This window comes from Anser brachyrhynchus (assembly GCF_964034855.1).
Source record: "Anser brachyrhynchus genome assembly, chromosome: 12".
In the NCBI taxonomy this organism is placed as follows: domain Eukaryota; kingdom Metazoa; phylum Chordata; class Aves; order Anseriformes; family Anatidae; genus Anser; species Anser brachyrhynchus.
Window position 1 is genome coordinate 14,006,886 of NC_137707.1, and position 27,087 is coordinate 14,033,972.

The 27,087-nt window shown below is 40.9% G+C and overlaps 1 protein-coding gene across 4 annotated transcripts in view; it reads left to right on the forward strand.

The window, feature by feature from the left end:
* The window catches only part of PHAF1 (phagophore assembly factor 1), a 37,230-nt gene extending 12,036 nt beyond the window's left edge, over positions 1-25,194 (forward strand). For 3 of the 4 annotated variants that reach the window (XM_080551888.1, XM_080551886.1, XM_080551887.1), the window contains exons 5-17: positions 3,398-3,441; positions 3,723-3,802; positions 8,379-8,473; positions 10,971-11,068; positions 12,758-12,870; positions 15,251-15,384; positions 16,004-16,087; positions 16,777-16,859; positions 17,619-17,662; positions 19,735-19,778; positions 21,100-21,158; positions 22,635-22,707; positions 23,174-25,194. In XM_080551888.1, coding sequence (XP_080408014.1) covers positions 3,398-3,441; positions 3,723-3,802; positions 8,379-8,473; positions 10,971-11,068; positions 12,758-12,870; positions 15,251-15,384; positions 16,004-16,087; positions 16,777-16,859; positions 17,619-17,662; positions 19,735-19,778; positions 21,100-21,158; positions 22,635-22,707; positions 23,174-23,263 — 1,041 coding nt within the window. In that variant the 3' untranslated portion in view covers positions 23,264-25,194. The remainder of the gene's footprint in view (positions 1-3,397; positions 3,442-3,722; positions 3,803-8,378; positions 8,474-10,970; positions 11,069-12,757; positions 12,871-15,250; positions 15,385-16,003; positions 16,088-16,776; positions 16,860-17,618; positions 17,663-19,734; positions 19,779-21,099; positions 21,159-22,634; positions 22,708-23,173) is intronic. The other variant, XM_080551889.1, reaches the window with a different exon arrangement.
* Positions 25,195-27,087: the final 1,893 nt, after the last annotated feature.

Genomic DNA, 27,087 nt, shown 5'->3' on the forward strand with positions numbered 1-27,087 from the left:
GAAATGTGCTGTTAAATGTACAGCTAAAAAAAATCAACGCTTACCCTTTAGGAATATGGTGCTCACATCCTTACTGCCCAGCTTTGGAACAGCGTTAGGTGGAGCCCTGTTCACTTTCCTCACACCTCCAGTAAAACCAGCAGCAGAACGTCACTCTCCAAAATGTCAGTCTGGTACTTCTTCATCACAAAAAGCTCTGCTGGGATGTAGCAGCGTGCCAGATTTCAGTTTGTATTTGCCTTACAGAAGTATGTTTGTAAATTCATTCCTGTAATAGCATGATTTTCTTTTTTGTTAAGGTTGGAACTTCCAGTTACTCAGATTGCTTATTTGAATTCACAGTTTTTAAGATATCTTACAGATTCTTTGTCAGATAGATCTTTATCAGCGTAAGCTATACTTGTAGGAAATCTTTCCAAAATAATGAGGAGTCTGAACTCAAAACTGACGTGACTTAAAGTGCGTAGCTTGCTCCCTTCCACTTATTTGAATATCATGATCCTGTGATGTTTTCAGGTAAAGCTAGTGTATGCCATGGCTCTTCATTGCCAAGAGATTTTTGAGGGGCTGGCTTTGGTGTCACTTCAACACCCAGCGTTCTAGGAGACATGCAAGAGGTTTTTGTCTTGTCTTTCTCCCCATCGTGTAGTTGTTTAGTGGGCTAGTGCTGTCTGTCTTTTTTGTGTTTATCTATGGAGAGTAAAGCTGTGTGAATGCTTATGGTGCTATGCATGCTGCTTGTGAAACCGGCCTGGAAGCTTTGTAGAAGAAATGCTGTGGGATCACCTCAGAAGTGAGCTTGTTTAAGAGCGGTGTAGGTGTAGAATAAGTGCAGCCTATTTTTGAGATGGCAGACTGTTTTCAGTGTTGCTCGGCAGCAGCAAAACTGGAAAAATCAGGAGTCTTTTTTCTTGCTTTGCTCTGTGTGTTGTTTTGTTTCAAATACAAAAACTGCTGGATTTGGTTGTGAGAGATTGAAATAAGCTTCTAAAACTGAAAGCCTTGACAGACGCAAAGAATTTGGTGGTAAAGAAGTGAAGCCAGTGTTCCTCAAAAGCTCCCTCTCCTCCTTCAGGGAGTGTCAGAAGGTCTGTGCATTGTCTCTGCTCACCTTCGGGAGCCAAAGCAATGCAGGAGGCGTTACTACAGGAGTTGTGAGCTGTTGTGAAAAAGTAAATCCTAGACCAGGTTCTGAAGGCGTTCTTGTACTGTGAATGTCAACAGCATCTCTTGCCCAGGCTTCTCTTCAGGCGGAGAAAAAGCTTGGTTATACAACGTTGTTCCTTTATTGCTTGTTGGCAGACACCTGGATGTCTCTAGGAGTCTTACCAGAAATAATTCACAAGCAGTGAGTGTGACAATACACCAGCTTGGACTCAGCTAAGACAACTGCCTTATGGTTGTGTAGAAACCCTATCACTGAACAGTCCTTGGTCTTCCCAGTGTGTGTTCCTCTGCACACAGAAAGAATCACGTTAATCCTCCTGTCAGAACAGCTGCGGAGCTTAAAAACTAACTCTAGTGCTGTGGCCTGTCGCCGTGTTGCTTCAGTCCGTGTGCCTTTCACGGCTTTTACAAGCTCTTTTGACTATATTTACATCTTGCTGAGTTTTGCTTGTTTCTTCCCTTGCGGTTAGCAAAAAGAAATGTTGACACGAATAGATCTTCTGTCTGAATTGGGGGAAGAGGCTGATGGCAAATTGGTGCCTGCTGGCTGCTGTCAGTGCCTTCCTCTCGAGGGGGGCCTTGTTTGAGCAATATACTCGTCCTCATTGACTGTTTTCTCTCATTGCTTTTCGACTTGTGTTCCACCACGGCAGCGTGGTTCAGCTGAACTTCTGGGAAGTGCCCGGTGCCTTCCAATAGCTTCTGCAAAGCTAGATCTGTCTGTGGGGTGGTTTTCTCTATTTCCAGAAACCTTTCCTAGCGGCGGGGGGGGGAAAAGAAGCGTAAAATCATGCCTAATCTTTCATAAAAGTAGTCTGTTTTTAACAAACTGCTCACTAAAGGACATCTGGACATGTCAAACTGCATTTGACTTGAAATACTGGATAACCGCTTTTTTCCAAGAAGCATAATTCAAAGTGTATTTATTAAGAAGAAAAATTAGCTTGCTCTTCTTTAAGTTGGCTTTGCCAGAGTGTTAATGTTACTCGCTTTGTGCTGTACTTGTTGCTTGTATCCTGAAACATGTGGGCTTTTTGAGCAAGCTAGGAATGCTTTGGAGAATTCTTCCAACTTCTTGAGTGAACAGCATACCACTAAATGTGGATTTTTGTTATTTATTTTTATGCAGTGGTTTGGGCATTGTGAATAGTACTTTTTTTTTTTTCCCTGGGGGGTGACGGGGGGGGGGGTTTGGGGGCGATATTTGCCAGGCATCTCCGAGAACCAAGACTTCCTTCCTAGCTGGTGATATTTTTAGCCCTGCTTGGTAGCAAGCTCCCTGGGGAATTCTGCTTCATGTCCAACTGAAGAGCGCATCCTTCCAAAGCAATAAAAATCTCTCTACCTTTTCTTTACAGCAATTATGATGTGCTCCACCTCTTCTGTTCCTGCTGACACAGGAACACAGATGTAGGGTGGAAGGAGCTTGTGCTTGACGGTGATTACTCACTAAAAATCATCTGCCTAAAGCCCAGTCTAGCCTCAGGACTCAGTAACAGTCACATAAAAATCCCGTGAAATCAATCTCAGATGCAAGTTTGCACTAATGTATTCAGAACCTAAGATCCATACCTACTATTGACATTCCTGCTACTGTCTCCAGGGGAGCACTCTGGCATATTCAATAGAGTGTAAAATATTTAATAAAGATCAGAAGTAGGTATTGGGTCTTTGGTTGCTTATGGACTGCTCTCTGGATTTTTTGCCATGCTTGGGGAGGTTGCTGGGTATCTCTCAGCCTAGTGTTGAAATGGAATGTGACCACTTGGCTTTGCTGGGTTCACTGTTCTCTAAAGAAAAGGAGTGGGAAAGTTGAAACAGTGCAGTCAGCACTAGCACTTACTACCCAGTACAGGTATTCTTCGGGGTAGTAAGAGTAACCCAGAGAATGGCCTACTGCTTGGTATTCCTTATAGAATCCCCGAATTCGAGGATCCCCCTAATTCACTCACCTTTGATCTTGCATAAGAGAAATCTGTGCAGAAAGCAAGATGCTGCTATGCTAGTGAAAAAACTGTCTGCAAATCAACACTGATCTGCGCAGGGTCCAGACAGACTGCACTGAGCCTGTAGTTGTTCTTCAGGACTTGTTTCAGATGTGCAGTTGCTAAATCAGGTTTTGGAGTTTTGTCTCTGTCAGTGTGATTGATCCTAGCAGAGTTGTTAGCTAGTCTTGCTTATTTGCCCTGTTACAATTTGCAAACACAGTAATGTTTGTTTCCTGTTTCAGGTGATTGAAGTTTATGACTTGACTAAGGTGAAGTTAAAATACTGGTAAGCGATTTAAAACTTCCTGTGATCTATTTTTAATTACAGTGACTAGTTTCCCTCCTTTTTTCATCCTAAATTTATTTTTCAATCATTCTTTTTAGGAAAACAAAATAACTGTCGAAGTGTAGATAACCAAGTGCTGTGTTCAAGAAAGTTAAATTACCAGCTTAATCTTTTCCTTCAGTCTTGGAGCCTTCCTCCCATTTAAACGTGGTATTACCATTAGTAAACGCTTAGAGCATCCATTTCGTACCCTTAAGGCAGATTCGTTTTTTCTTTTTCAGTGGTGTCCATTTTAACTCTCAGGCAATTGCTCCCACCATAGAACAAATTGATCAGTCATTTGGAGCAACGCATCCAGGAGGTAAGCCAAAACATTTCTGAGAATGAGAAGTACACCTGCATCGACAGACCTCTTCCTATAAAGTCTTGCCTGTAAGTCTGCCTGGAGGAATGTGTGGAGACTTCAGTTGCCAAATGACTTGAAGCTGTGTTCCAGAGCAGTCACGTTCATATTGCTGGGTTAGCATATAAAATGAGTCACAGTTCAATGTACAATATATTTAAGTGGAATGGTGAGGCATAGAGTCGTTGGCACACAAGGCTGCTCTCAGATACCACTAGTGATTTGTCTTGAACTGCCAGTGCCGGAGAACTCAGAGCTGTGGTGCTGGTGTTTTTACACATTCTTACATGTGGTCTGCTCTCAAGTGGCCTTAGGGATTAAGTATACCATGAACATACAGACGCAGAGCTGGCCAGGACTGCTTGCTCAGGCTCTGTGCTCTGAGAACATGGTGATATTCCTCCTAGGCTGGGATCAAGTCTGAGCCTGTGTGTAACTGGTTTGCATCTCCCTGCACCTCTTTCCTGTTACTGGGAGCACTGGGGAGGTTTGCAGCCAACCCAGGCTCAGCGTGACCAGAAGCAGGACAAGTTTGATTAACCTGACTTGAACCTACAGTGGCTCTTGCGGGGATATTTGGCTTTTCACCACCTCTGTAGCAGGAGAAGTGCTTTCTTTAAGCTCCCTGTTCACGTGTGAAAATTTAGAGTTTGTTTCAGGGCTTTGTTAGGTGATGAAAATAAACGGTGAAACTCTGAAGGAGAGGATATTTGTAATTAAACTGCTCAGGATCCTTCAAGAAATGGAGTCAAACTGGCATAACAAGAAAGATTAAATCCATGTAGTTGAGATACCCTTTTTAGAGCATCTTTTCCTATTTTTAGCTTAACTGGGTCCATTTGCAGTAGCCGAGGTGACCCCAAATAGGCTGGCATTCCTTCTGATTGATGGCGGCTGCATAGCCAGTCCGTGCCTGTTCTCTGCAGGCAGTTCTTGCACATCACAGAACGGGGTTTAATAACTGTGGAGAGTCATGTGGCTCAAGTAATATCATTGCATAAAAGCCTGCTGTAGTAGCTGAATATCAGATTGAGATAAATGAAGTTTGGAAGATTGCAGGGCATAATACTCCAAGGACCAGAGCAGCCTTTTTAAATTTCACTTCAGTTGTGATCTTAGCGTTTCCTCTTGGGCAGGAACTCTAAGAGCTACAGTCAGCTATTACAGAGGTAGTATGTACAAGAACTTAGGTTGAGTTGAGGCAGGGTAAAAGCGGCTCCTTTTCTTTGTCAGAGAACAAATTAAAATTATAATCTGTCAATGATTTATTTGCAAATATTTAGAGGAGAAAGCGCTTGCAGAGTTGTGATATTAAGAACCATAAAAAAACGCTACAGCTTACCCCAGCTGTAAGCATTGTTTATGATAGGAATAATATGTTTTATTCCTGCATTAAAATGGTATATAAGCACTTAAATGTAGTTTGGCATCATGTGTCCTACTCTAGAGTTTGTCAGATCTTGTACACCTGTCATTCAATTAAGAGAACTTACACGCATACTTCATCAGATGGTGGTCTTCGTCTGGAGATATGTACCTATGAAAGCGTGTTTAAGCTGTTGGCCTCAAGTACCATTTCACTAGTGCAAAGGCTTGTTCAGTGTCTCTCTGAAAATTCAGTATTTTATTAACAACCTACTTAGCTGGAGTAAGTGCTCTGCAGTGAGTAGTCTGACAGTGAACAGTGTTTGAACTGTATCATGTAGTATGAATTTTTGGTCAGTTTTTTCCTCTGTTTTCTGAAACATGAAAAGAGAAGCAAACCAAAACAAACAATAGTTTTCAGCATGTGGGAAGGATGATGGTGTTTTGATGCCCCAAAAAAACTTGAGTTGGTTTGGGGAGAAAGGTGGGAAGAGAAACTTATCCCCATCTTAATGTGACACGAATACAAAATGTCAGTCTTTATGGCATAGCCATCTCTCTCCTCTTCTTTGTACTGTTACTCCCCTCAAATGTGTTCATCATCCCCCCAAAAAACAATGCAGGCCCTTTAACTTTGAAAGTATTTCACTGTTTATCTCTGTGCATTAACATCCACTAGAATTTCATAACAAAATGTCGTCTTTCACTTAAAACCCAAGTGGTTGCAGCAGAACTTTCCTGCCACAGGACACAGTGATGGTTTCAAAACATATTTCAAAAGGTTAGCAACAGTTTTGTGTTGAAACCTTTAGTGAGCAGTTTTGGTTTTGCCAAATCAGTGGTTTTAAAAAAAAGAAAAGTCATCAGAAAAATTGTAACCGCCTTCATTACCTTTTGGATAATGTTAGTATGAAAAGTTGCAGTGTCTTTGCCATGAAGCTGATTGAAATATGAGCACTCTGGAGGTCAATAGCTCCGTCAAAGCCAAGACTTTATTCCACTTTTCCATCTTCCTTCCGTGGTCTTCTGACCTGAGCTCCTGCTGGGGAGCAGTTGCTCTTGCCAGTGGCTCTGTTGAAATCACATCCTGTTCTGCGTCCTCGTGGAGGTGGCTCCTCGCCCGAGCGCTGTTCAGCGCGGGTAAGGGTTGTGGGATTGAGCCGAAGTCATGAGGAGAAAGAAAACATCCTTCCCTCCTGCTGCTGCGGCCTCGCAAGGAGCAGGGGAGGGTCCCGATTTCCAGCTCTGTAAAACTCACTGAGACTTCAGAGGTCGCCTGGGCTCTCCTGGGGTGCCAGAAGAGCCTTGTGCTTGACACCAGTGGGACTTGGCTGTGGGATCTGCCTCTGCTTTTATCGGGACTGTCTCTGATCCTCAGGCTTGCTGATAGCTGTTGTTTGTCCCATCCAGCTCCACGGAAACTTTTCCCAGCTGCTCACACTCTGCTGCTTTCCTGGAAGGCAAACTCCCTCCCCTTCGCTGCCTGGAGTGCAGCAGCAAAGCAGCGGGCCTTTTGCTTCCGTCAGCTATTTTTAGCAGAATTAGGCTGCGGGGGACCTGTGCAGTAAGTCCAAAAAACCCACCACCAGCAAAAAAGCAACATAGGTAGTTGTGACATAAGGTCTTGAGGGACACACGAGACAACATCTTAGGGATTAAAAAGTTCCTTGCCCTTTAAACCTAAACATCAACAAACATTGCAGGGGATGGGAACTGATGCGATTTGTATAATCAGATATCACACTTGGCATGACTAGGGGAAAAACACTTCTCCAGCTGGCTGTGGGCTTTGGAAAAGATGCATCATAATTTATCACATGAGAGATTTGTGTAATTTTCCTGCAGATCAAAACATTTCCCTCTCCCCACACGTTCTGATGGGAGTGACAGGCAGGGAAAATGCTCTTAACCAGCACATTCTGCAGAAAAGGCAAATGATGACTTTTGAAAGCTTAATGCCTATTGCCTAACCATTATGTTTCTATCTGGGCAGTCTGGCATCATCCAGATATCTTGTGACATGTCTCTGAAGCTGAACATTTAAAAGCCACTTTGTTTAAAAATAATAATAAAAAAGCCACAGTGGAATGAATTTTCTCTGTAAATGATGAACTGCTGTGTTTTCTTAAATGTGAAAAAAGGGGGGGGGGAGAATAGTGAACCAATTTGCTTTGGTAAAGTGGAAGAAAGGAGCTTCTTTTGGAGTGTTTCTCTTTATTTATTTATTTTTTTGCCTCTGGTGTTTTCAAATGGTTTTGCAAATGAACCAGCTTGTGTGTCAGAGGAGCACTGTGTCCCTCCCAGCAGCTACCAGGGACAGGTTGAAGTTTGGTAGCATCAATCCCAAATCTGTTCCCAGGCTCCCAGTCCCCTGGGATCGTCTCTCAGTTTTCCAGTCTCACAAGCCAGTACGTCTTCTTAAAGTAAACACTGGGGTGACTTTCTTTGCTGTTTATAGATGATGTTGAGCAATTTATTGCAGTAAATTGGGACATCTCATGATGTGATGACAGCTGGGAGCCTGTGCGTTCTAATTTATTACTGTTCTCTGTAAAAGCTGGCCTATTGGCAGGTGTTTCTGATGATGCTATTTTTAATTATCGTCGTAAATGGCCTAGAACCTGTGTGTCAGAACCACTTCCTCCCAGTGCTGTCTTACTGGGGAAGACAGCTAGCTGAACTGGGGCACGGGACCTGGAGCTCCCTGTGGGACAGGCACCTGTGAGCTCCCCCCTCAGCTCCTTGCTTCCCAGTGATGTGAAATCCTGAATTTCTCAATGTTCTGGGCACATCTGTCTGAAAGACCTCTTGGTCAGTGTTGTACAAGTGTTTCACACCACAGCAAACAGAGATGTTTAGCTGCTTAAACTGTTTTAGGGATGTTAAGGTGTGACTGATTGTGTTGCACTGTATAACTGAATTGTTAGAGACATGTTAATGCCCATGGGCTTACATAGGCAGCTCTTATTTTAATGAATTTAAGGTTCTTATAGCTGTGTTTCTACTGCAGCAGATTAAAAGCAAACCAGCTATTGTCCTGTGTAACTGTTCCTCCCACATGTTAAGATCTGGTAAATTCATTGACCTGATGAAAGCGCTGTTAAATCTGAACTGGGGAGTTTTTTGTTTATTTTCGTAACTCTGGTTTTCCTTTCTTTTTCCTTTTTAGTGTATAATTCAGCTGAGCAGCTCTTTCACCTCAATTTCAGAGGACTATCGTTTTCTTTTCAGTTAGACTCCTGGACTGAAACTCCGAAGTACGAGGTCAGCAATCATTCTTGGTTAATGGGTAGTCTTTTTGCCTCTATGCTACTTGCAAAACTTGCAAAATATCACCTACAGCGTGTCTAGCCTGTGAGCAAAAGAAGCCAGTAATTTGGAAGGAATTTAACTCCTTAGTTGTGCTGTTATTCATGCTGTGTGATCATTTTGAAGTTAAATGTTTTCCTTCTTTTAGCAGGAGGCATATGCTTAGAGGTCTTGCTTGCATCATGCACCGGGACTAGCAATTCTGTTGTTGAAAGGAGCCTTCTAAAAATACGAGCACTCTCTATGTAAATACATAAATATTAAGCAATCTAATCGAGGGCTGTTCTTTTATCAGATATTTTTGAATCTCATCAAAGTGATTATGCAACAAAACTAGGGTAGAGTTCATAAAATCTGTCTTCATCTTAAGTGTCCTTCAGTACGAGTGTTTTTAGAAAGCCAAGTGAATGAGCTTTATTTGTAATGCCTGTTTGCATGTTCACCAAATGTTTGGATGAGTTACTGAATGATTGAATGTGCTACTGTGCTCTCTGAAATATGTGCAAATCACTGTCTATAGTGGAAACAAGTACAGGTCTTCTGTGATTTCCACCTGTACTAACGAAAATGTGCATATAACTTGTTTTATATGAGGCTGTAAACAATTTGTTGTATTACCTATGGTCATCAGTTCAAAAAGAATGTTTGCAGTATGGTACTAGTAATAAACAGAGGAACAGAAACAGAGTCAAAAACAAGTGGGGGGAAAATCAAGCAACATGATGGCATGTGTTTGCATGTCACAGCCTGGTGCTTTAGAAATTGTTTCAGCATACCAGAGAGCAGGGAGATGTTTAGGGAAAGTTACCATTTAGCAGTAGCAAAGGTCAGTTGGGTTCAGAAATGCTAGAAGGTAAGCTGAAACCTAGTGATAAAGCAAAAAGAACGAACATCCCAACCAAGTAGAAGCTTTTCACTCAAGACTTGCAAGGGCATCTCTGAGTGAAATGGCTGAGCTGCAAAGACAGTCAGTTGTTATATCAAAGATTTGAAAAGATGTCTAAAAAAGTTACTAGAATCAATTCTAGCCATTGCATCTCTGAGTCTTGATGTGGTAGGTGCTTCAATTGACTAAGAAAATAACGAAGGACGGTTACAGAAAGCATGGTACAAATATGCTTTGAGGGGGATGTGTTGTGGTGCTTGGGGATGATCCAGTTCTTTCTACCTGTCAAAATATTGGAGAAAATTATTTATCTAGTCATTTAAATGTGGTTAGTAAAAATGTTGTTCACACAGTGAAAATCAGAATTCTCAGGATTGAAAACAGATAGAAATAGTTGGATAGAAAAGGTTTGAAAACAGGGTAGGGTAAAACAGTCCACAGGGAAGAAGACCATGTGTAGAGCTCTTCAGAGACAACAGTTAGGACAGGCTGAATAAAGAGTGAAATGAGAATTGCAGATGTAAAAATCTTTCAAGTTTAGAGAGGGTCAAGTAGGAATGCAAAACTAGTTAAAGCAGCATAGTCTTTGCCTATGTAAAAGAAAAAAATCTGGAGAAAACCTTGGGGTTTTGATATAATTAGTAACGATCTGCAGGGGAGGAGATGATGGAAAGCCTGCTCGCTGTTTCTGTTAAGAAGTGAGCCATGTATCTAGCAGTCAGCTACTTTAGAAATGTGTTAGCATGTTTTGAGGTGGTTGCGTTCCGAGCAAATTCAGAGGATCGAATTCAGAGCATCTCTAGATCTGATAGGTGTTGGAGGTTCCCTTCTAAATACCTACAGCAGTGAAACTCATTCCTCTGGGTTATTTTTTTCTCTAGGAACAGATTTTTACATTATCCTTACATGATGTCCTGCTAAAATTGACCAGGATAATGGTTTGCATCTCACGCATGTTATTTTTGTTGTCTCTTGGGACAAAATCAGTTTGTTCTGCACTGGCAGCACGAATCTGACTTCTTGGGGACTCTTTCTGTTTGATGAGAGCACTCTAAATCCCTATCAAAACGGTGTGTATAAGAATGGGGTGATAATGAGAGTGGAAAATCTATGTAAAGAATAAGTGTTCATCCGGTCAAAGCATTTTACAAACCAGTAAAAATGTTAAAAGGATGAAATTAACGCAGTGGGAGAGGAAAAACAAGCTCTACCTGTAGGAGCTTATTTCTCAGCCTAACAGTACAAATACTTTTCTATTGCTAGTTGCCAGTGATAAAACCAAGAAAACCTTGAATTCTCAGTACACAGATGGCTAACTGACAAACTAGTGCCATCTCTTGGTGGATAAATGTAGTGAGCGTTTCACTCCAGTTCAGGAATCCAGAAGCAGTGTAATGTCAACTAACAGTGAGTTGTAGAAGGTTGAATCTTTTATTTTTTTAACCCCCGTGTCTTTGGCTAGAGACTTACCTGAGTTGATAAGCGTATACCATAGTTCCAAGATAATATTTGACCTGAATTTTATCTAATGTGTCACGCAACAAGAATCATTTTCTGTATCCACAGCCTAACTTTGCCCATGGTCTGGCGTCTCTGCAAATTCCGCACGGTGCGACTGTGAAACGGATGTACATCTACAACGGGAACAGTCTGCAGGACACCAAGTACGTACAGCTGCTCACGGCGTTTAGGTCATTTACAGTGTTCTCTTTCTTCCTCATTTAGCTAGGGTTTTGCAAATGCTAAATGTAATTACATCCTTGGTTCAGTTTGGGTCTTTTGTGAATTCTGCAGCGTGCAGAATGCCTTTAGATACCAGTGTATTTCTAATTTCCACAGGGATTGTCCTCCAGCCTTGTAATCGAGTGCTGGTTTGATTTTTGGTGCTGTAATACCAGCTTGGCTCAGCTACTGTAGGCTAACTGAGCTGAACTGAAAATCAATTCACGAGGCGAAGGAGGAAATACAGCGAATCCAGAAAGAGATGAGGCTAGATTATTCTTGCTCTGTGTTTTGTTTGCATGCTTATGACCTATCCCTAGACAAATCAAACCTGCGTGGTAGGTGGTGAGTTGTTTTGTAGTGTATTGGTATGGGGTGTGTCATGGCAGGGTCCTGCCATGGGTTAAACTCTCTTGCTATATAAAAATAAACCGTATCTTCAGACTGAAGGCATGTGTAAAATCTGCTGCATATTTTATGTCTTTGTCATACATTCTATATCTGTGCCACTACCTGACTGAGCTTACTGTTCTGAGGAGATTAACCTTCGTGCCTTAATGCATTAACGGAGTGTTTGCATTTGAACACAGTATTTTGAAGGCATTGCATTCTGTCTTCTTCTAAGCAGTAATTTATGGTACAGTATTTGATGTTTTGCTCTCTCTAAAAACATTGTTGCTGGGGTTTCTTACTCAAGGACTTCTTGTAAACCAAAAGGAAGAGTTTACAATACCTGAAGTGTTACGGTGGTACATTTTGGAGAGATGGTTGTGATTTAAAGGCAAGAGGAGGTTAGCACATCAGCAGATGACTGCTAAGGAGGGAGGGAACCTTATTTACACAGACAGCATCTCCTAATGAGACAGAAGTGCACTTCAGAAAACTGTCGTCTGTGCTCATCCGTCCCACGCTGGGCTTTCGTGCAAGTGCTGACTGTCTCAGGGGCGTTGGTGTGTGCGAGCTCCAAGCCTGCCTTCTGGCCAGGTCATTCATTTAGGTAGAGGAGAAAGTCATGTCAAACTAGTGCGTAAAACAAGCAGCTGTTCGATTGAAAATATCTCGCTTGTTGCTGTGACAGTTTTCTCAAATGTTATTGTAATTGAATTAAAATGAGAACTGTCCCAGTAAAGCAACATGATTATTTAGGGTTATCTGCACAAGCTGCTTTCACGTTCTGGGCTGTGAAGTACCTTGCCAAGTGCAGTGAGACCGTTGTGGTGAAGGGGCTTCTGCCATGTTTGGGTCACGTGCCTACTTCAAGCGATAGGTATCTTTAAAAAACAAACAAAACACTAGGGAACTTCTGTTTTCCTGAGAAAAGTCTGAAATGACACATCTTTGGGGGGGCTTTCCAAAGGCTAGATATAGTTTCTGTAATTTCTGGAGTCTTTGAAACTTGCTGGGTTTTTTTCTTCAAATGTAAAGGTCCTGTATTTGAATCCTGCCTGGTAGTAGTTCTTCTTTCTCTAGGATTTCTGATCCTTGTGTTTAATATAACTTGTAATCTTCATTCTGAGTTAAATGCTGTTTTGTCAAAATTAATGTGCTCCGTTCCAGTAAACCCCCATCAGCTCGCTAATGGAAAGTTTGAAGATGGAGTCTTATATGCATCTTTGTGCGATTGGTTTCAGGGCTCCCTTGATGCCCCTCAGCTGTTTCCTTGGTAATGTGTACGCCGAGAACGTCGATGTGCTGAGAGATGGGACTGGACCCTCAGGTTTACGGCTTCGCCTACTCACTGCAGGTACTGGTGACACTCAGAACATGGAGCTGCTTCCTCCCCTAAGGAAAAGAGGGGTTAAGCGTAGGATATTTGTGATATTTCCATGGGTGGTTTCAAAGTGTTCTTATATACTTAATTTTGAACTCTTGGAAACAAAACAAAACTCTGTGGAGGTGAATTTGCCTGCTGCCATGTTTCCTGGGCCCTGGTCATTAGTGTCTGTTCACCGTGGTGGTCTCCAAGTGTATGTGAAGAATAAAAATGCAAGTACATTGCTGGAAAAACCGTTAGAAGTGGAGAAACCTTGTGTATACGTGCATCTTCTGAGATTCCACTGAGCTGTATATGTGGATATTTTTGTGATTAATTTTGGAAGGCTTTCAAAAATGCCAGCGAGAGGCGTATTGCTGCTGCAGCCTTAGACTGCACTTTGAATTCAATTCAGTTTTCATTAGCTGTAGGAGACAGCAGTGAGAGTGACAAAGGCTGATGAGTAGCTTGTCCTTGTATATGCTTCTAGGGGCTGGCGGGCCTTCAAAATTGGGGAAAGGCATAATGCCTGCAAGGGAGCCTTGTTCAGTGACTGTAACTTGAGACTTGGCAATGGTTTTTTTTTTTTTGGTTTGTTTGTTTTTTTGTTGTTTTTTTAAGAAAAAGGAACATCTATCCTCATGTGCTAGGGCAGGAGTTAGCTATAGTATCATAATAATGTAAATGATTTTTCAGAAATTGGACCAGTTCTAAGGTAGAGAGTCAAGTTTTGTTCACATACACGTATACATGTGCAGCTTTAAGGAAATGTTGTCATTGAACAGTGTAATTACTAAAATACAACTTCAATGCTTAGAGTAAAAACTGAAATGAGACCATCTTGGTATGTGGTGTTCCTGTCTTGCAGAGGTTTGCAGGAACCCCTTTGTAGAACATGCCACACACCTTCTAGCATAAGCTTCTCTGGAAATACTTTCACTTGAAGTAACTCTTGCTTAAAAAGTCAAGGATGACTCAGTCACATTTTTCTGATTTATTGTATTTGGGAAATAACTACATGAATAATGTATAGCAAGAAAAGCTCAATGTGCATTGAGAGTACATCCTGTATTTTGCATTAATTGCTGCGTGCTTGTATGTGCATTCTAGTAAGATGCTACGTTCCTGAAAGCAAATGGGGTCGCAAACTGTAAGGTCTTTCCATTTCTTAACATCTAGCAACATTTGTCAGCCGTTCATCTATGAAATAGCAGTTCAGTAAGATCAATTCTTAATACATTATTTGTGTAGGAACACACTTGATATTGGGTTAATGAGCTATGGGAACCTTCAGTAAAGAATGTCTGTTCTCTCATGCAGTCGATATGGATGAGGAATTTCATTTTATGGGCTTTACTTTCTTAGCTGCTGTGGAAGGTGCTTAGATTACACGCCACTTTATAGCTTTGGGAACACAACTCTGGCTGCTAAAATTCAGTGTTGTGAGGAGATGGAAATAATTCTTGGTACTTACTGCTGATAACCAGATGATGAAATTGAGACTGACTGATTAGGAAAAAGTCAGTGTTTGAATGGCAGGGAAGTGAAGACAACATTGCTGAAGCTGGAGGTTAAGATGCTGTTGTGGTTTAACCCGGCTGGCAGCTAAGCACCACACAGCCATTCGCTCACCCTCCCCCCTCCCTCTCTGGGATGGGGGAGAGAAACGGGAAAGTGAAGCCTGTGAGTTGAGATAAAGACAGTTTATTAAGACAGGAAAATAATAATAATAATAATGATACACATACTACTAATAATAATGTGTACGAAACAAGTGATGCACAATGCCATTGCTCACCACCCGCTGACCGATGCCCAGCCTATCCCCAAGCAGCCGGCCCCCCACCCCGGCCAGTCACCCCTATATATTGTTTAGCATGATGCCATATGGTATGGAATACCCCTCTGGCCAGTTTGGGTCAGCTGTCCTGGGTCTGTCCCCTCCCAGCTCCTGCTGCACCCCCAGCCTGCCCGCTGGCAGGACAGAGTGAGAAGCTGGAAAGTCCTCGGCTTAGCGTAAGCACTGCTCTGCAAGAATTAAAACATCAGCATTTTATCAATGCTCTTCTCATCCTAATCCAAACCATAGCACCCTACCAGCTACTAGGAGGAAAATTAACTCTATCCTAGCTGGAACCAGGACAGAAGAGGATCTGTGCAACAGTCAGCAAATACATCACTGTGATAAGAAATATTTCACTGTGTTTGAGCCCTTGTAAAATAAAGGGTTACACTTATTTTGACAACGTTGTTTAAAGAATGCAGCTGTTTGGTTTGTGATAAAGAAAATAATGTTAAGCTTTTATTGTTGATTTGTTGATGCATTCTGTGATCAGGCAGGATGACTTTTGAGTCGCTTTCTGTTCCTCAGGTTGTGGCCCAGGTGTTTTAGCCGATGCCAAGATGCGGGTATTTGAGCGGTGCGTGTACTTCGGTGATTCGTGCCAGGATGTGCTGAGCACTCTGGGGTCTCCGCACAAAGTCTTCTACAAGTCCGAAGATAAGGTAAGGAAATTCATTCACGCAGAGAGAGGACTTCGTCTCTCTTCAATAATGTCTGTTTAATCACAGGGCCTGGGTTTTGCAAGGCCAGCGAAGTTAAGTTGCCATGTAGCGCAGATTCTGAGCAATTCATTTGACATGTAATAGACCAGAGTGAACGTTTACACGACTTGGTATTAAAAAGCATTTTAAGCTAAATCAATGCAAATCCGTTTAAATTTTAAAAATCAAATACATAATCTGTCATTTGCAACATTTTAACTGATTTGAAAATTGATAAAAATGGAAATGTTTCTATCCAAATAAGCCATAGCAAGTGCGCGGTTTATTTTTAAACGTTTCATTTAAAATAACTTTAGCATATATTTTGATCCTTTCCTGATGTTTTTATGATAACATATGAGTAAGCCTTTTACTTCCAATAACTAAAAAGATAAATCTGATGTGGTGTGCCTCTGCAGCCAGCCAGGGGCCTTGTCATTAAGCACAGTGTCCTTATATTTTTGAAGAAGGGCTTTGGTGTTGAAATGAGGTTATGGCAATAGTTTGAGTGTAGGGGTATTGTTAGTGGCGTTTGTATTTGTGAGCCTTTTTAAATACATCTGAAAAATGTTTCTTGCAGATGAAAATCCATTCACCCTCGCCCCATAAGCAGGTCCCATCAAAGTGCAATGACTACTTCTTCAATTACTTCACGCTTGGAGTGGTGAGTGGGAAGCTTCCCTAAACAAATGCATGCGACGTTCTGATTCCGCTACACAGCAACTGCTTCAGAATGCCAAAAACTGTGGGGAAACTGAAACTCTTGCTGCTGTAGGAATCTCTGGATTAAGAAAAACACGACTAACTTTTTCTAGTGCTTGTGAATTCAATCAGTAACATTTTGTCATATCCAGCAGTGGGTGGAGGGCTGTTTGTGCTTGTGCTTTGGTGTTCTCTTTTGGTTTTCTTCTCCTGCCATGCTTGATGCATAGGTAGCTGAGTTCTTGTTTCTGAAAGGCACTCTCTTGTCCTGTAGAACTGAAATAGGTGTGCCAGAATACTACCTGTGAAAGCTTGCAGAGCTGTGGGATGTAGCTCAACCTTTATGTCTCTCCTTACTGTAGTATACATTGGTGTAAATAATAAGCAGAAAGACAAGACCTCCTTAGAAGAATAGCCAACATGAGCAAATAAAACTGCAGTCGTGATTGAGTACTGGAAGAAGTGTGTGTTTATTTGAATTTATAAAAAATCTCATTCCCAAATTCTACTTTTCACAATTCCACTTGGTTCAAGTAGGATTGATACTTATCACTCTATGCAGATGCTATTGTAACTCATCTCAGGGTAGTTTGGGGAAAGCCACCTTTTTCTTTCCAACTGGCTTCATATGTCTGCCTTTTTCTTCAACAGGATATTCTCTTTGATGCAAACACTCACAAGGTGAAGAAATTTGTCCTGCATACGAATTATCCTGGTCATTACAACTTTAACATGTGAGTGTAAAGAATGGATCTGTTCAAGAGTGTTTTAAAACATCAGGAAAGGGAGCTTTATACTCATTTTAGAGAGGTCCTGTATTTTTGCCCCAGTGTCTTTGGGATACCTGGTAACCAGCAGGGTTTTCAGCCATCATTATTAGCATGTTTTTACTACTATTTTCTTACATTTAAATGTGTTTATGTTGCCAAGTATGTTCTCAAGTAGTTCTTGATCCAACTATAGTGTCTAGTATTACTGGTAGGTACTGTGCTTCATTTTTCTTGATGTTGTTCCAGTCACTGCTCAGTTTTCAAGTTATTTTTCCCCTCTTACGCATCTGACCAGCATATTTTCAGTTCTTTTCAAATGAAAACTCTTTAGAAGAGGCATATGAGTTAAGGAATAAGTGATTGGATACCTGAACAAAGAGAACATATTTTCAGACAGTTGAGCATTAGTGTTAGAGAAATCTGCAGTACTTTTTCTAAGCTGAGTACTTGTCCATCAAGTCTGTGTAACGAGCAATTTGTGCTGAAGGACCTTTTGTATCCTTTAGAAAATTGTGCTAGGACATTCCCAGGCTGATGGCTTTTTTGATGTAGAAAATAGAAATGGCAATTTTTCTTCTTCATCTGATACTCTTGACTCTCCTTTTCATTTTATTATGCATGTGACTTTTAATTTAGCTGGTTTATTAAGAGCTCTAAGTTTGTGCTTTGTAGTTTGTGTTGGCTCTTCTGCTTTCTGATAGCTTTATGATTTGTTCTTTTTAGCTACCACCGCTGTGAATTCAAGATTCCGCTAGTCATTAAGCGAGGTGAGTAGGCCAGCTGCTGTCCAGCCTCAGGGGACGTGTGCCACCAAACAAAGAGGGAGATATCATCAGTTTTAATTTCTAATGCATTCTTGATTATCAGAGGATGTCAATAGTGAGACAGAGGAGAGATTTTAGGTTTTGGGGCGTGTTTTCTTGCTCTTAAAGTGAAAAATGCTTCAGGAAGAGTTCAGCAATTTTCTGATTTTTACTTATGCAACCTTGTTCACTTACATGGATCATATGGGTATTCACTATACAACATCACTAATTTTCTGTGATGCTGCCACTCTGCTTTGCTCAAATCAGTTACCTTGTACCGAGGGACTCAGAAGCTCTGTAAGGCAGTGTTAATCTGAGCTGGTCAGTCCATTCCATTGTTAATTTTTTAATGATGTGCTACTCACTCTTGAAAGGTTTATTGATGGTATTCAATATAAACTGATATTCAATAAAAAGTGGTATAGCTGGGAATGAGAACAAACATTGAAAATATATTTACATGCTGTGGTCAAAGCATGTCTCTTAGTGCCTACTCGAAAATGTCCAAGCTCAGAAAATAGCATTATTTTCTCCTCCCAAATTCTGTTACGATACAGTGGTGCTGATTCAGCAAGATGCTTAGATGTGCACAGCTCTGTGCATGGAAGTGATCTAAAGAAAGCATGCGGAACTTTGTTTGAGGACGATTGTGATCAAGGTAGCCTTCTTTAATGTAAGAATTAACAGGTGTGCTATGAAAATGTGTGTGTTGACTATTCAGGGAACACTGGATGCTTGCAAGGGTTTGGCAGGGGATGCTTTCTTCCTCTGAGTGGCTTTCACGGAAAGCACTTAACTGTGTAAAATGCAATTCTGTGGATGTCACAGCAGTGTGAGCACATGGAGGAATAAAAACCTGGAAAAACTATGTCTGTGTGTGCAGACTTATGTGAAGATTGACTTGCAGTTCAGCAAGGAGGATGAGCATGAAAGTTCTGCTCAATTTTTAATTTTTTTCCCTTAGGTTATTGTGCAATATCTCAAAGGTGTTTCTTATTATTGTTATTCAGCTCAAGTATCGCTGTGAAGCTCTCCTGAATGCATCTGTTTCTTTTTTTGTTCTTGTTTTGTCTTTTGTTTGTCTTGTACTTATTATGCATCCTGAATATAAGCTAGAGACCAGAAGGGTTGATTAAAAACGAATGTTACAGGACTTAGGAAGAGCCCGTGTTTTTCCATCTGGTGGCAGCACATGATGCAGTTTTATTTACTCCCTTCTGTGCCTCAGCTTCAGACAGTAACTTGACAGAGTTCAGTTGCACAGACACTGAACTTTCACCATAAGGAGACCACGTTTATTTAGCGGGTGGAAAATACAGAGGAGCTTTCAATCAAATTAAATACCATTTGCTATGTTTGGCTTCTTCAGTGTGTAGCTTCATTCCTACTGCTTCAGGAAGATGCTTTCAGTATTCAGAGCTCCCCAAATGTATGTATAAAAATTCTGAAACCACCCAACTACTAATTTCTGAGACTGTAAGCATAAATATGATGCTGTCCTCACCTGCAGGTGGTGGTTGTTTTTTAATGGATACAGGGTTGGTTTTCTCTTTCTGCAGGAATGATTCTGGGGACTGTAGTTCCCAAGCTCTCTGCTCTCTTCGTTTTTAAGAGAGTGGTGTTCTAGCTTCAAGGTGTCGGTTTTGCCAGCCTCCTTTCCAAATGCAACTGTTTGGACTAGATGTGTGGCATGCTGTGTTATCTTGATGAGTGTTTGTGCTAGGTGTGTTCACTTAGCGCAGTGAAGTAGTTTCTTTCATGCTGACGTTCTTATATGCAATGGTACAATGCAAACATACGCAGCATTAGGACTTGGAACTTGTAAATAGGCAAATTTGTTTAATCCCATTATCTAGCATTTAATCAATGCTGATGACAGCTCTTGATTGCTAGTAAATGCTGGTAAATTTGTATATGAACCGATGTATTGCTTGTATGTCTCCCTCTATCTGAACTAATGTCCCTAAATAAAGGATTATACAGGAGACTGTTCGAGCATGAATTACAAAGGCTGTTCTGTTTTTCTTTCATAGATAGTGCTGATTCACAGACTGAAACGTGTACAACGTACAGCAAGGTAAGTCTGTACAGAACTGAATGCTTTCCTTTTTTCCTTAAACCTCCTAAATGGTCTTTATCAGACTTGCAATGCCATTTGAAGAAATGATAGCAGTTGTGTTATGTTGTTTTAAAATAGAAAAGTCGACAGCCAAAGCTTAATGTGCGTATGTTTAGTAGTTCAAATATTTAGTTGTCTTTTAGGGATTGAAAGCATTTGTAATAACACACTTTGAGTAAACTTAATTACTGCATACCCTGCTTTCTAAGATAGCTGCAGGTAGAAATACAACAGTATAGCGATACAGGGAAGTGACAGAAGTGGTGGCTGAATGCGAACTGGAAGAGACATTCTTAAAACTTTCCCTGGGCTTTTCTAATGTAGCTCTTGAAGACATGCAGTAACTAACCAAGAAGGTCCGGTGGTCCTTTCTTCTGAAGAGTGCCAGTAATGAGTTGCTTTTCAGGTAGCAGCAGGGCTCACCAAAATGTCACTGCCAGTGTGACACCTCCTGGGGGCAGCAGACTCTAGGTGAAATTCCCAGCTGGGCACTTGCTGCTGCCTGTTTAAGAGCTTCTTTAAGTTGAAAAAATTCTGAAGAAATTTGTCTCAGAAGTGACTCTACAGTTAACCTTCAGCCAGGGTCAGTTCTGTTCTCTTGGCTCCTAAGGTTTAATTTCTTTGGTGAATTCTGGGTCCCAAGCTGGAGGGGCGAAAAAGTAGTCAGGAACTGGGAAGCTACCATTTTTTTATTTGAGTTACTTATATCCATCAGTGTTTTAACTTATTTCGATCTTGTATGTGAAATTTCAGCTTTCATTAAGTCTATTTACAGTGATGAAAATTGCTTGAAATTCCTTATCATTAAATAGTGCAGTTTTCCTCTTCTTTTCCAAACCTGCCTGTTAAACGAAGGAAAGGTTTTTGGGAGAGGTAGCAGGGATGCTATTTTTCCCTCTGCAAAGGTATGTGAAAGGATATTTAGCTGAGGTTTCTCACAGCTGCTTAGAGAACACTTTTTCTCTAAGGTGTGTCAGAAATATTACCAGGTTTTCTAGGTACATTTTTGCCATAAGACCCATAGAATTTTTCACAGTAATTCTAATTTAAAGCTAGTTTGGGACAAAAACGATGAAAAAAACCTTGAGAGCATTTCCTAGGCCTGACAGTTTCCATTATTGAGTATGTCTCTAGTCACAAAATACTTCAGTAAATGCAGTTTCTATGCTATTTGTCAAACAAGCATGTTGCAAAAATATACGTGGCTGTGTTTCTAGATTTAAAAAAACAATAATCTCCTGTGACTGATTTTAACACAAGGTCTTTGACATCCTTGCAGTGGGACAGTATTCAGGACCTTCTGGGGCACCCTGTAGAGAAGCCAGTGGTACTTCACAGGTAAAGTGTTTCTTTTGCTTGGCAGGGATTGAGCTGATAATAGGATGAGTTTATGTAGAGGAAGAATATTGAACTAATTACTTTGGGGATTCTTTAAGTTTCATACCTTTTGGCCACTAACAATACTAAATAACTGTTCTCAGAGGAGTTAAAGGCTGACGTGCAGAATGAAAACACTTCCAAAGTTTGTTGGACTGTAAAATCCAGAGAAGAGCGAAGCAGCAGATACAAAAGGAGTATCTCTATGTATAATAAATAGTGCAGATTGCTTGTACTGTAGGCACATGCATTTCAGCAGCATGACATCATGCATTGCAGTGTCTGGAACATATGGCAGCAGACTGAAGGAGTTTTGCTTTTATGTATGTATGTGCTTGTTCTACAGTTCTTGAAGACTGAAGACAGAACAGTAAGCTTAAGTTTGCTCTGTTCCTACAGGGGTTGAGCTGGTTGTTGGGTAAAACAGGCACCACCTGTTTGTAGAGCTACCATGCTATATGATATGATATGCAACCGATTTAGGTCAGGAGAAGTGTTAACTTATGGAGACTGTGAAAATACTTTAGCATTTTCAGATGTATCAAACAAGGTATTTTATCAAGCTTTCATATGGTCCATTTTTTTTTCCTTTGAAGTATTGTGCTCTTTGTCCCCCCTTTTCCTGTTTTATGCCAGTGAGATCGCTTGAGCTGAAGCCATGTAAAATAAAGCTGGAGTGAAGTAGCGATTACATATATTACACTTTATATTATTTTTTTCTGTGTTCTAAATCAACCAGAGCTTGCTTTACTGAGCACATCTCTAAATGTCTCAGACACACCTTTTGAGAAACCAACCAGTTACAAAAAAGGCCAAAAGCTAAGTGTTTCCTAATGTTCTTGGGCCATAATCTAAAATGCATTGCAGTCAGGAGTCTGCTGTCATCATATATATGATCAAAAAATCCAAATTATTTGAAGGGTAAGTGATGCATTAATCTTGAAAAATACTGTTTAATAAAATATAGATTAGTCTGTAAGATGCTGAAATAGAATACTTTTTAACATGGATTCATAAATAGTTTATAGTAAATACACTTGAAAGAGACTGAGAGATAAAAGGTGAAGAATGGCAAAAGATCTTGGACAAAAATTATTTGTAATAAATAATATGGCACTTCTGTCTTCCCTGTTTATTTTCAGGATTCTTCCTGCCCAAGTTCAGTGAAAGAAAGTTTTCCTGTAGAGGTCGTTGTTAGCTTTGGTTCCTTTCTCCTTTCTCCCTTGGTGTTAGGAACCCTTCTGGGACATTAACCAGAGGTTTCCTCTGGCTCATTTGGAAACTAGCAATGGTGTTGCATAATGTAGATTTACTTTCTTCTTATGAAAGCTATTTAACATGATAAAGGTGCCATAACTTACCCTATATTAACTGGTTGCTATTCCCGAGAAATTCCCAGTCCTCACATGTCCAATTTTTCCCGTCTCTTCTGTTCAGGTCATCATCTCCAAACAACACTAACCCCTTTGGGTCAACCTTTTGCTTTGGACTGCAACGAATGATCTTTGAGGTAAGGAAAAAGAGCTTGATATATTTGAGCAAAGAAAATGAGGACTTTGCTGTTACTTTTTCCTGGCTTCTTATTTCCTATTTCATCAAAAGCCAGCATTTGGGAGGAGCTATGCTTTTAGAGATGATAGCAGAGCAGGCAACTTTCCAGCCTCTTCTGTGAGGCTGTACATTTGTATGTTGAAGCTGGCGCTTCAAGTCTGTCACCTAGGGCTTGTACTAGCAGGAGATGCATGAGCTCAGCTCCAGGTACTGGTGGAGTGTGCTGGTGTTTAAATGTCATAGCAAACTAGAGACTGCTTTTAGGAACCAGCCATGAGGTGTTTGCTAAACATGCTTGTTGCTTTCTTTTGTTGGGATTCCTTTTTGCAGGCAGGTCAGTTCCATATTTGCTGTTTTCACTCTTCAAGTTCCTGTTCGGTATACAGTTCTTCTAATTTTCCTTTTTCCCTGCCATCTTTTTGCAGGTGATGCAGAATAATCATATAGCTTCTGTTACTCTCTATGGCCCAACGCGGCCCAGCAGCCAGTTGAGAACATCGGACCTTCCCCAGTGAGCATCCCCTGCAAAGTCAGCTAATCTAAATGCTACAGAATTAGTACAGCGTGCCTTGATTTGCTGCCACTTATAATATGGAAAGCACGTTATGATTTTTGTTTTTTCAATAAGCCTCCACCCAGGAACGGTGTGGAGGGGAAATTCTCTCAACCCTTCATCATGGGGCATGGAACTGTTGATGGAGGAAAGCAGCTTAGGTGCCTGTGCCGTCGTTTATTCCTCTCAGTTGCCCTCATCCTATGCAGCACAGACCTGAAGACTGTCCCCCCCCGTCTCAGCTGGCGAGGGGGGGCGTGGAAGGGGGGCACGTAATGACTGCAAGAGTTAGAAGCACAAACTTTCTGAGCCTTGGAGCATCTGGAAGCAGGTATTGATTTTTAGTCTGTTTGTGTTACTGTATTGATGTGGTGGTCACATTTTAAGAAAACGTGTGTGTGTATATATATAGATAAAAACACATCGGTATTTCTGTGGCTTAGGACATTGTACCAAGTGTGACAAGGATGTATATATGTCCATGATTTCAGGCACCACATCTTCGTGTAACTTTAAACCAAGCAAGTAGCATGTGCATAATACTTGGTTGTAACATTTGCACTACATACACTTTAATTACTTGATAAATGTTTATCTTCACTGAGGAGCATCTGTGTACTGGGTGTGAGTGGGGTGTGATGGTTATTTAATGTACGCTGTGCATAAAGCTTATTTATACAGTGGATGAGTTAATCCACCTTCCTGCACTAATATGTACTTGATGTGCTGAAACAATTTTTTTCTGCCATGGCTGGTTTACTAATTTTTTCATACGCGGTTTCAGAAAAAGAAATTCTGGACGAGGTTATTTCTATGATTGAATTATGTTTTAGTGAAAAGGTTTGATACGATGTTTCTTACAATGGAAAAATTTGATGAAGAACTAGCGTTGCCTCATTTTCATCTGTTCCCTGAATCCTTTTTTCCTACCCTCTTTCCTTAGAGAAAGAAAAACTGTATATAACAGTATCTCAGAAAGAAATCCCCGAGCTCTGCCATCACCAAGAAAACCTTTTCTGTAACTTTTGATGTGTGATTTTAATTTATGCCAAAGGTTTAGCCAAAGACATCCTCGTTGTAGTTTCACCATTTCTGTACATAGATGCTAACTGCACACCCCACCCCAGCAGACAGGATATAGGCTTCTTTCTAGTTGGGAGATGCTGCTCGCAACATTTTATCCCAGGAGGATACTTTAGGTTTCTAGTTCTCTTATCAGTCTTATTTGGGGGAAATAGGTGGTCTGTCTTTGAAATATTGAACCCTTTTTAAAAATGGACAAGAGAAATGTATAATTTTATCCCATTTTTAATATTTTGGTGTAGCAACTTGTGATACATAGATGACAATTTTGTGAGTTTTACTATGTGTGTACAGATTTTGTAAATATGACATTTTTGTAATTTTAACTCCATGTACAGTGTAATCCTGTATAGTTTATCAATGAATGAGAGCTAGGAAGTTGAATGTTAACTGAAGTTTTGGATCCTGGACCAGTAGCAGGGATAAATGTGGTGCGTGTGTGAGACGTTCTTTGCCATTTAGTCTTCCTGTATACTGTGATACTCTAAACTGTTTTGCTAAAACAAACAAAAAAAGCCCCATGGAGAATCTAATGGATAAGGAAAAAGTTACTGTTTACCTTTATCCCTAGGTGTCACTCCTGTTGAACCCCTGTTCAATCTGTGCTGTCTCCTGTGATCATTGCTTGCTAAGAAAATTCTATGCCTCAACCTTCCTTTTGTTTCCTCTCTAATTTTAATTTCATTTTACATAGCCCTTCTGTAAATTAAATGGAATAATAATGAGCATGTACACTGAAAGCAAAATAAAACGAGACTCTCAGTTACTGTTTTGTGTTAAATACAGTTACTGGGTGTTTTTGTAATAAAACCACGGATGTTCTTGCCTTTTTTCTTATCAATCAGTCCTTTTTATTTTAATGTCTTTCAGGCATTATATTTGAAGTACCATACTAGTGTCCCTCCTTTCACAGCCAGTTTTGTATGTTCTTCAGAGAAGCAATACAAAAACTAACATAATTTACAGCCTGTTTCAGAGTAGGCACGTAGGTATAATTTTCTCCACTGCAGCAGGGAAGGAAATTGTTAAGGTATGGTAAATAACACTGGCTTTTGTATCGTGTTTAAAGAACAGAATTGTTTACACCCACGTCATCCCTTAGGTATTTTATTAAAATTGATCGAGTTTCAGGGAGTTTGAATATCGCACAACAGGACAAAAGAAATGTGTGCGTGCAGTAAGAGGAGCAAATGTGACTTCTTGTGCTGCTGACTTGTGCCTTGAGGTGTTTGAGCAGCAAAGCACTGAAAGTGTGCTTGCCCTGAAGCAGCTTAGAGCTCGGTGCAGGTGTAGGCATTTCTCCTGCCCTGTCTACCTACGGGTGGTAAAACCCTCAGCCACCCGTGCTCTAGCACCCTTTGGTTTGGGGATACCAAATGGCCTTGCTTAGTGGGTTTGGCTCAATGTGCTCTCAGAATTTTACTGTGATTTGAGGTGCTGTGTAGATGCATGCTTGTTACTAAAATATGATAATCATACTGCTAATAATTTCACTTAATTTTAACTAATCCTTTTCTAACAATAACTCCAATTTAGCTGCAGGAGGAGATGAGTTCTTGACAGGACGATCTGAGTAACAGCTACACAAGTGCTACCAAAATCCCGCTTTCAAGCATATTCAGCTGCAGTTCTTCTGGAGTGGGAGGTCAGGACTGCTGCTTGTAGCATGGACCTTGAGATTTAGGACAGGATATAGCAGTAGCTAGCCAAAGGTGTGTAACAGCTTCAGTGGCTTCCGCCTTCACTTACAATACTTGGGTGAGTCCAAAAATGTGTCTATTGTAGATAATTAAATGTACTCTTAACAGCTCAAGTACTTCCCAAGGTCAGTCCTGAGAGTCCTGAGCTGTGGAAGATCAGTGGCTTTGCTTGAAAAACCTCTTGCTCTGTTGCTAAGAAAAACAGCTCGTTACATCACTGTGACTTGTTCTTAACTGCTTTGTTCCCAATTGTAGCCTTCCAGTTTCCCAGCAATCTCTTCTGGAAGAGGAGAGAGCATTTTGTCTGTGAGAAGCTCACCCTGGTACTTCTGTCCTTTGCTTAAAAATCTGTAAAGAGCATGTTGCTACTCTGCAGAGCTGGGCAGGAGGAGGAGAGAAGGAGCCTTCAAAGACTCGGATGAGCGTGCTTTCAATTTATCAGTGAGGAGTGAAAGCACTTTCCCCCACTTCTTGGGTTTGCTTTGCTCTTTTGCTGTATGTTTTTTTGGTCAGTCTGCAGTTTCCTTTACAGAAAGGCAGGGGTAGGTAATGTGGACCAGCTCTCTTGGGTTTTCCCCACTTGCCGTCTGTAACTGCAGCTGTTCATAGAGCTCACTTCTCTGAGCTCTACTTTTGTTTTGCTTTTTGTTTTTGTTTAAAGCAAAAATACTTTTTGTTTGCTCCTATTTGGACTAAGCCGAGCTGGTGCTGATGCGTTAGGGAAGTTGGTGTGGGGTGATGCTGGCTGCATCACCTTCCCCTCCCAAAGGAACCAAGAGATTTGGGCGGTGTCTGATCCCATCTAAGTGTGTGCACAGAATTCTGTACTGTTTTATACAGATCCTGCATGTTTGCCACATGTGCATTGGTCCATCATTTTGGTTTCACATGAAACAACTGTTTCTTTGACACAGCATTCAGTACAAGAGCATTTTTAATAAAGCACGTGCATCTAATCCCTTTGTGATGTCTGCCTTCTTGCTTCGTACAGAAACGGTGAGAA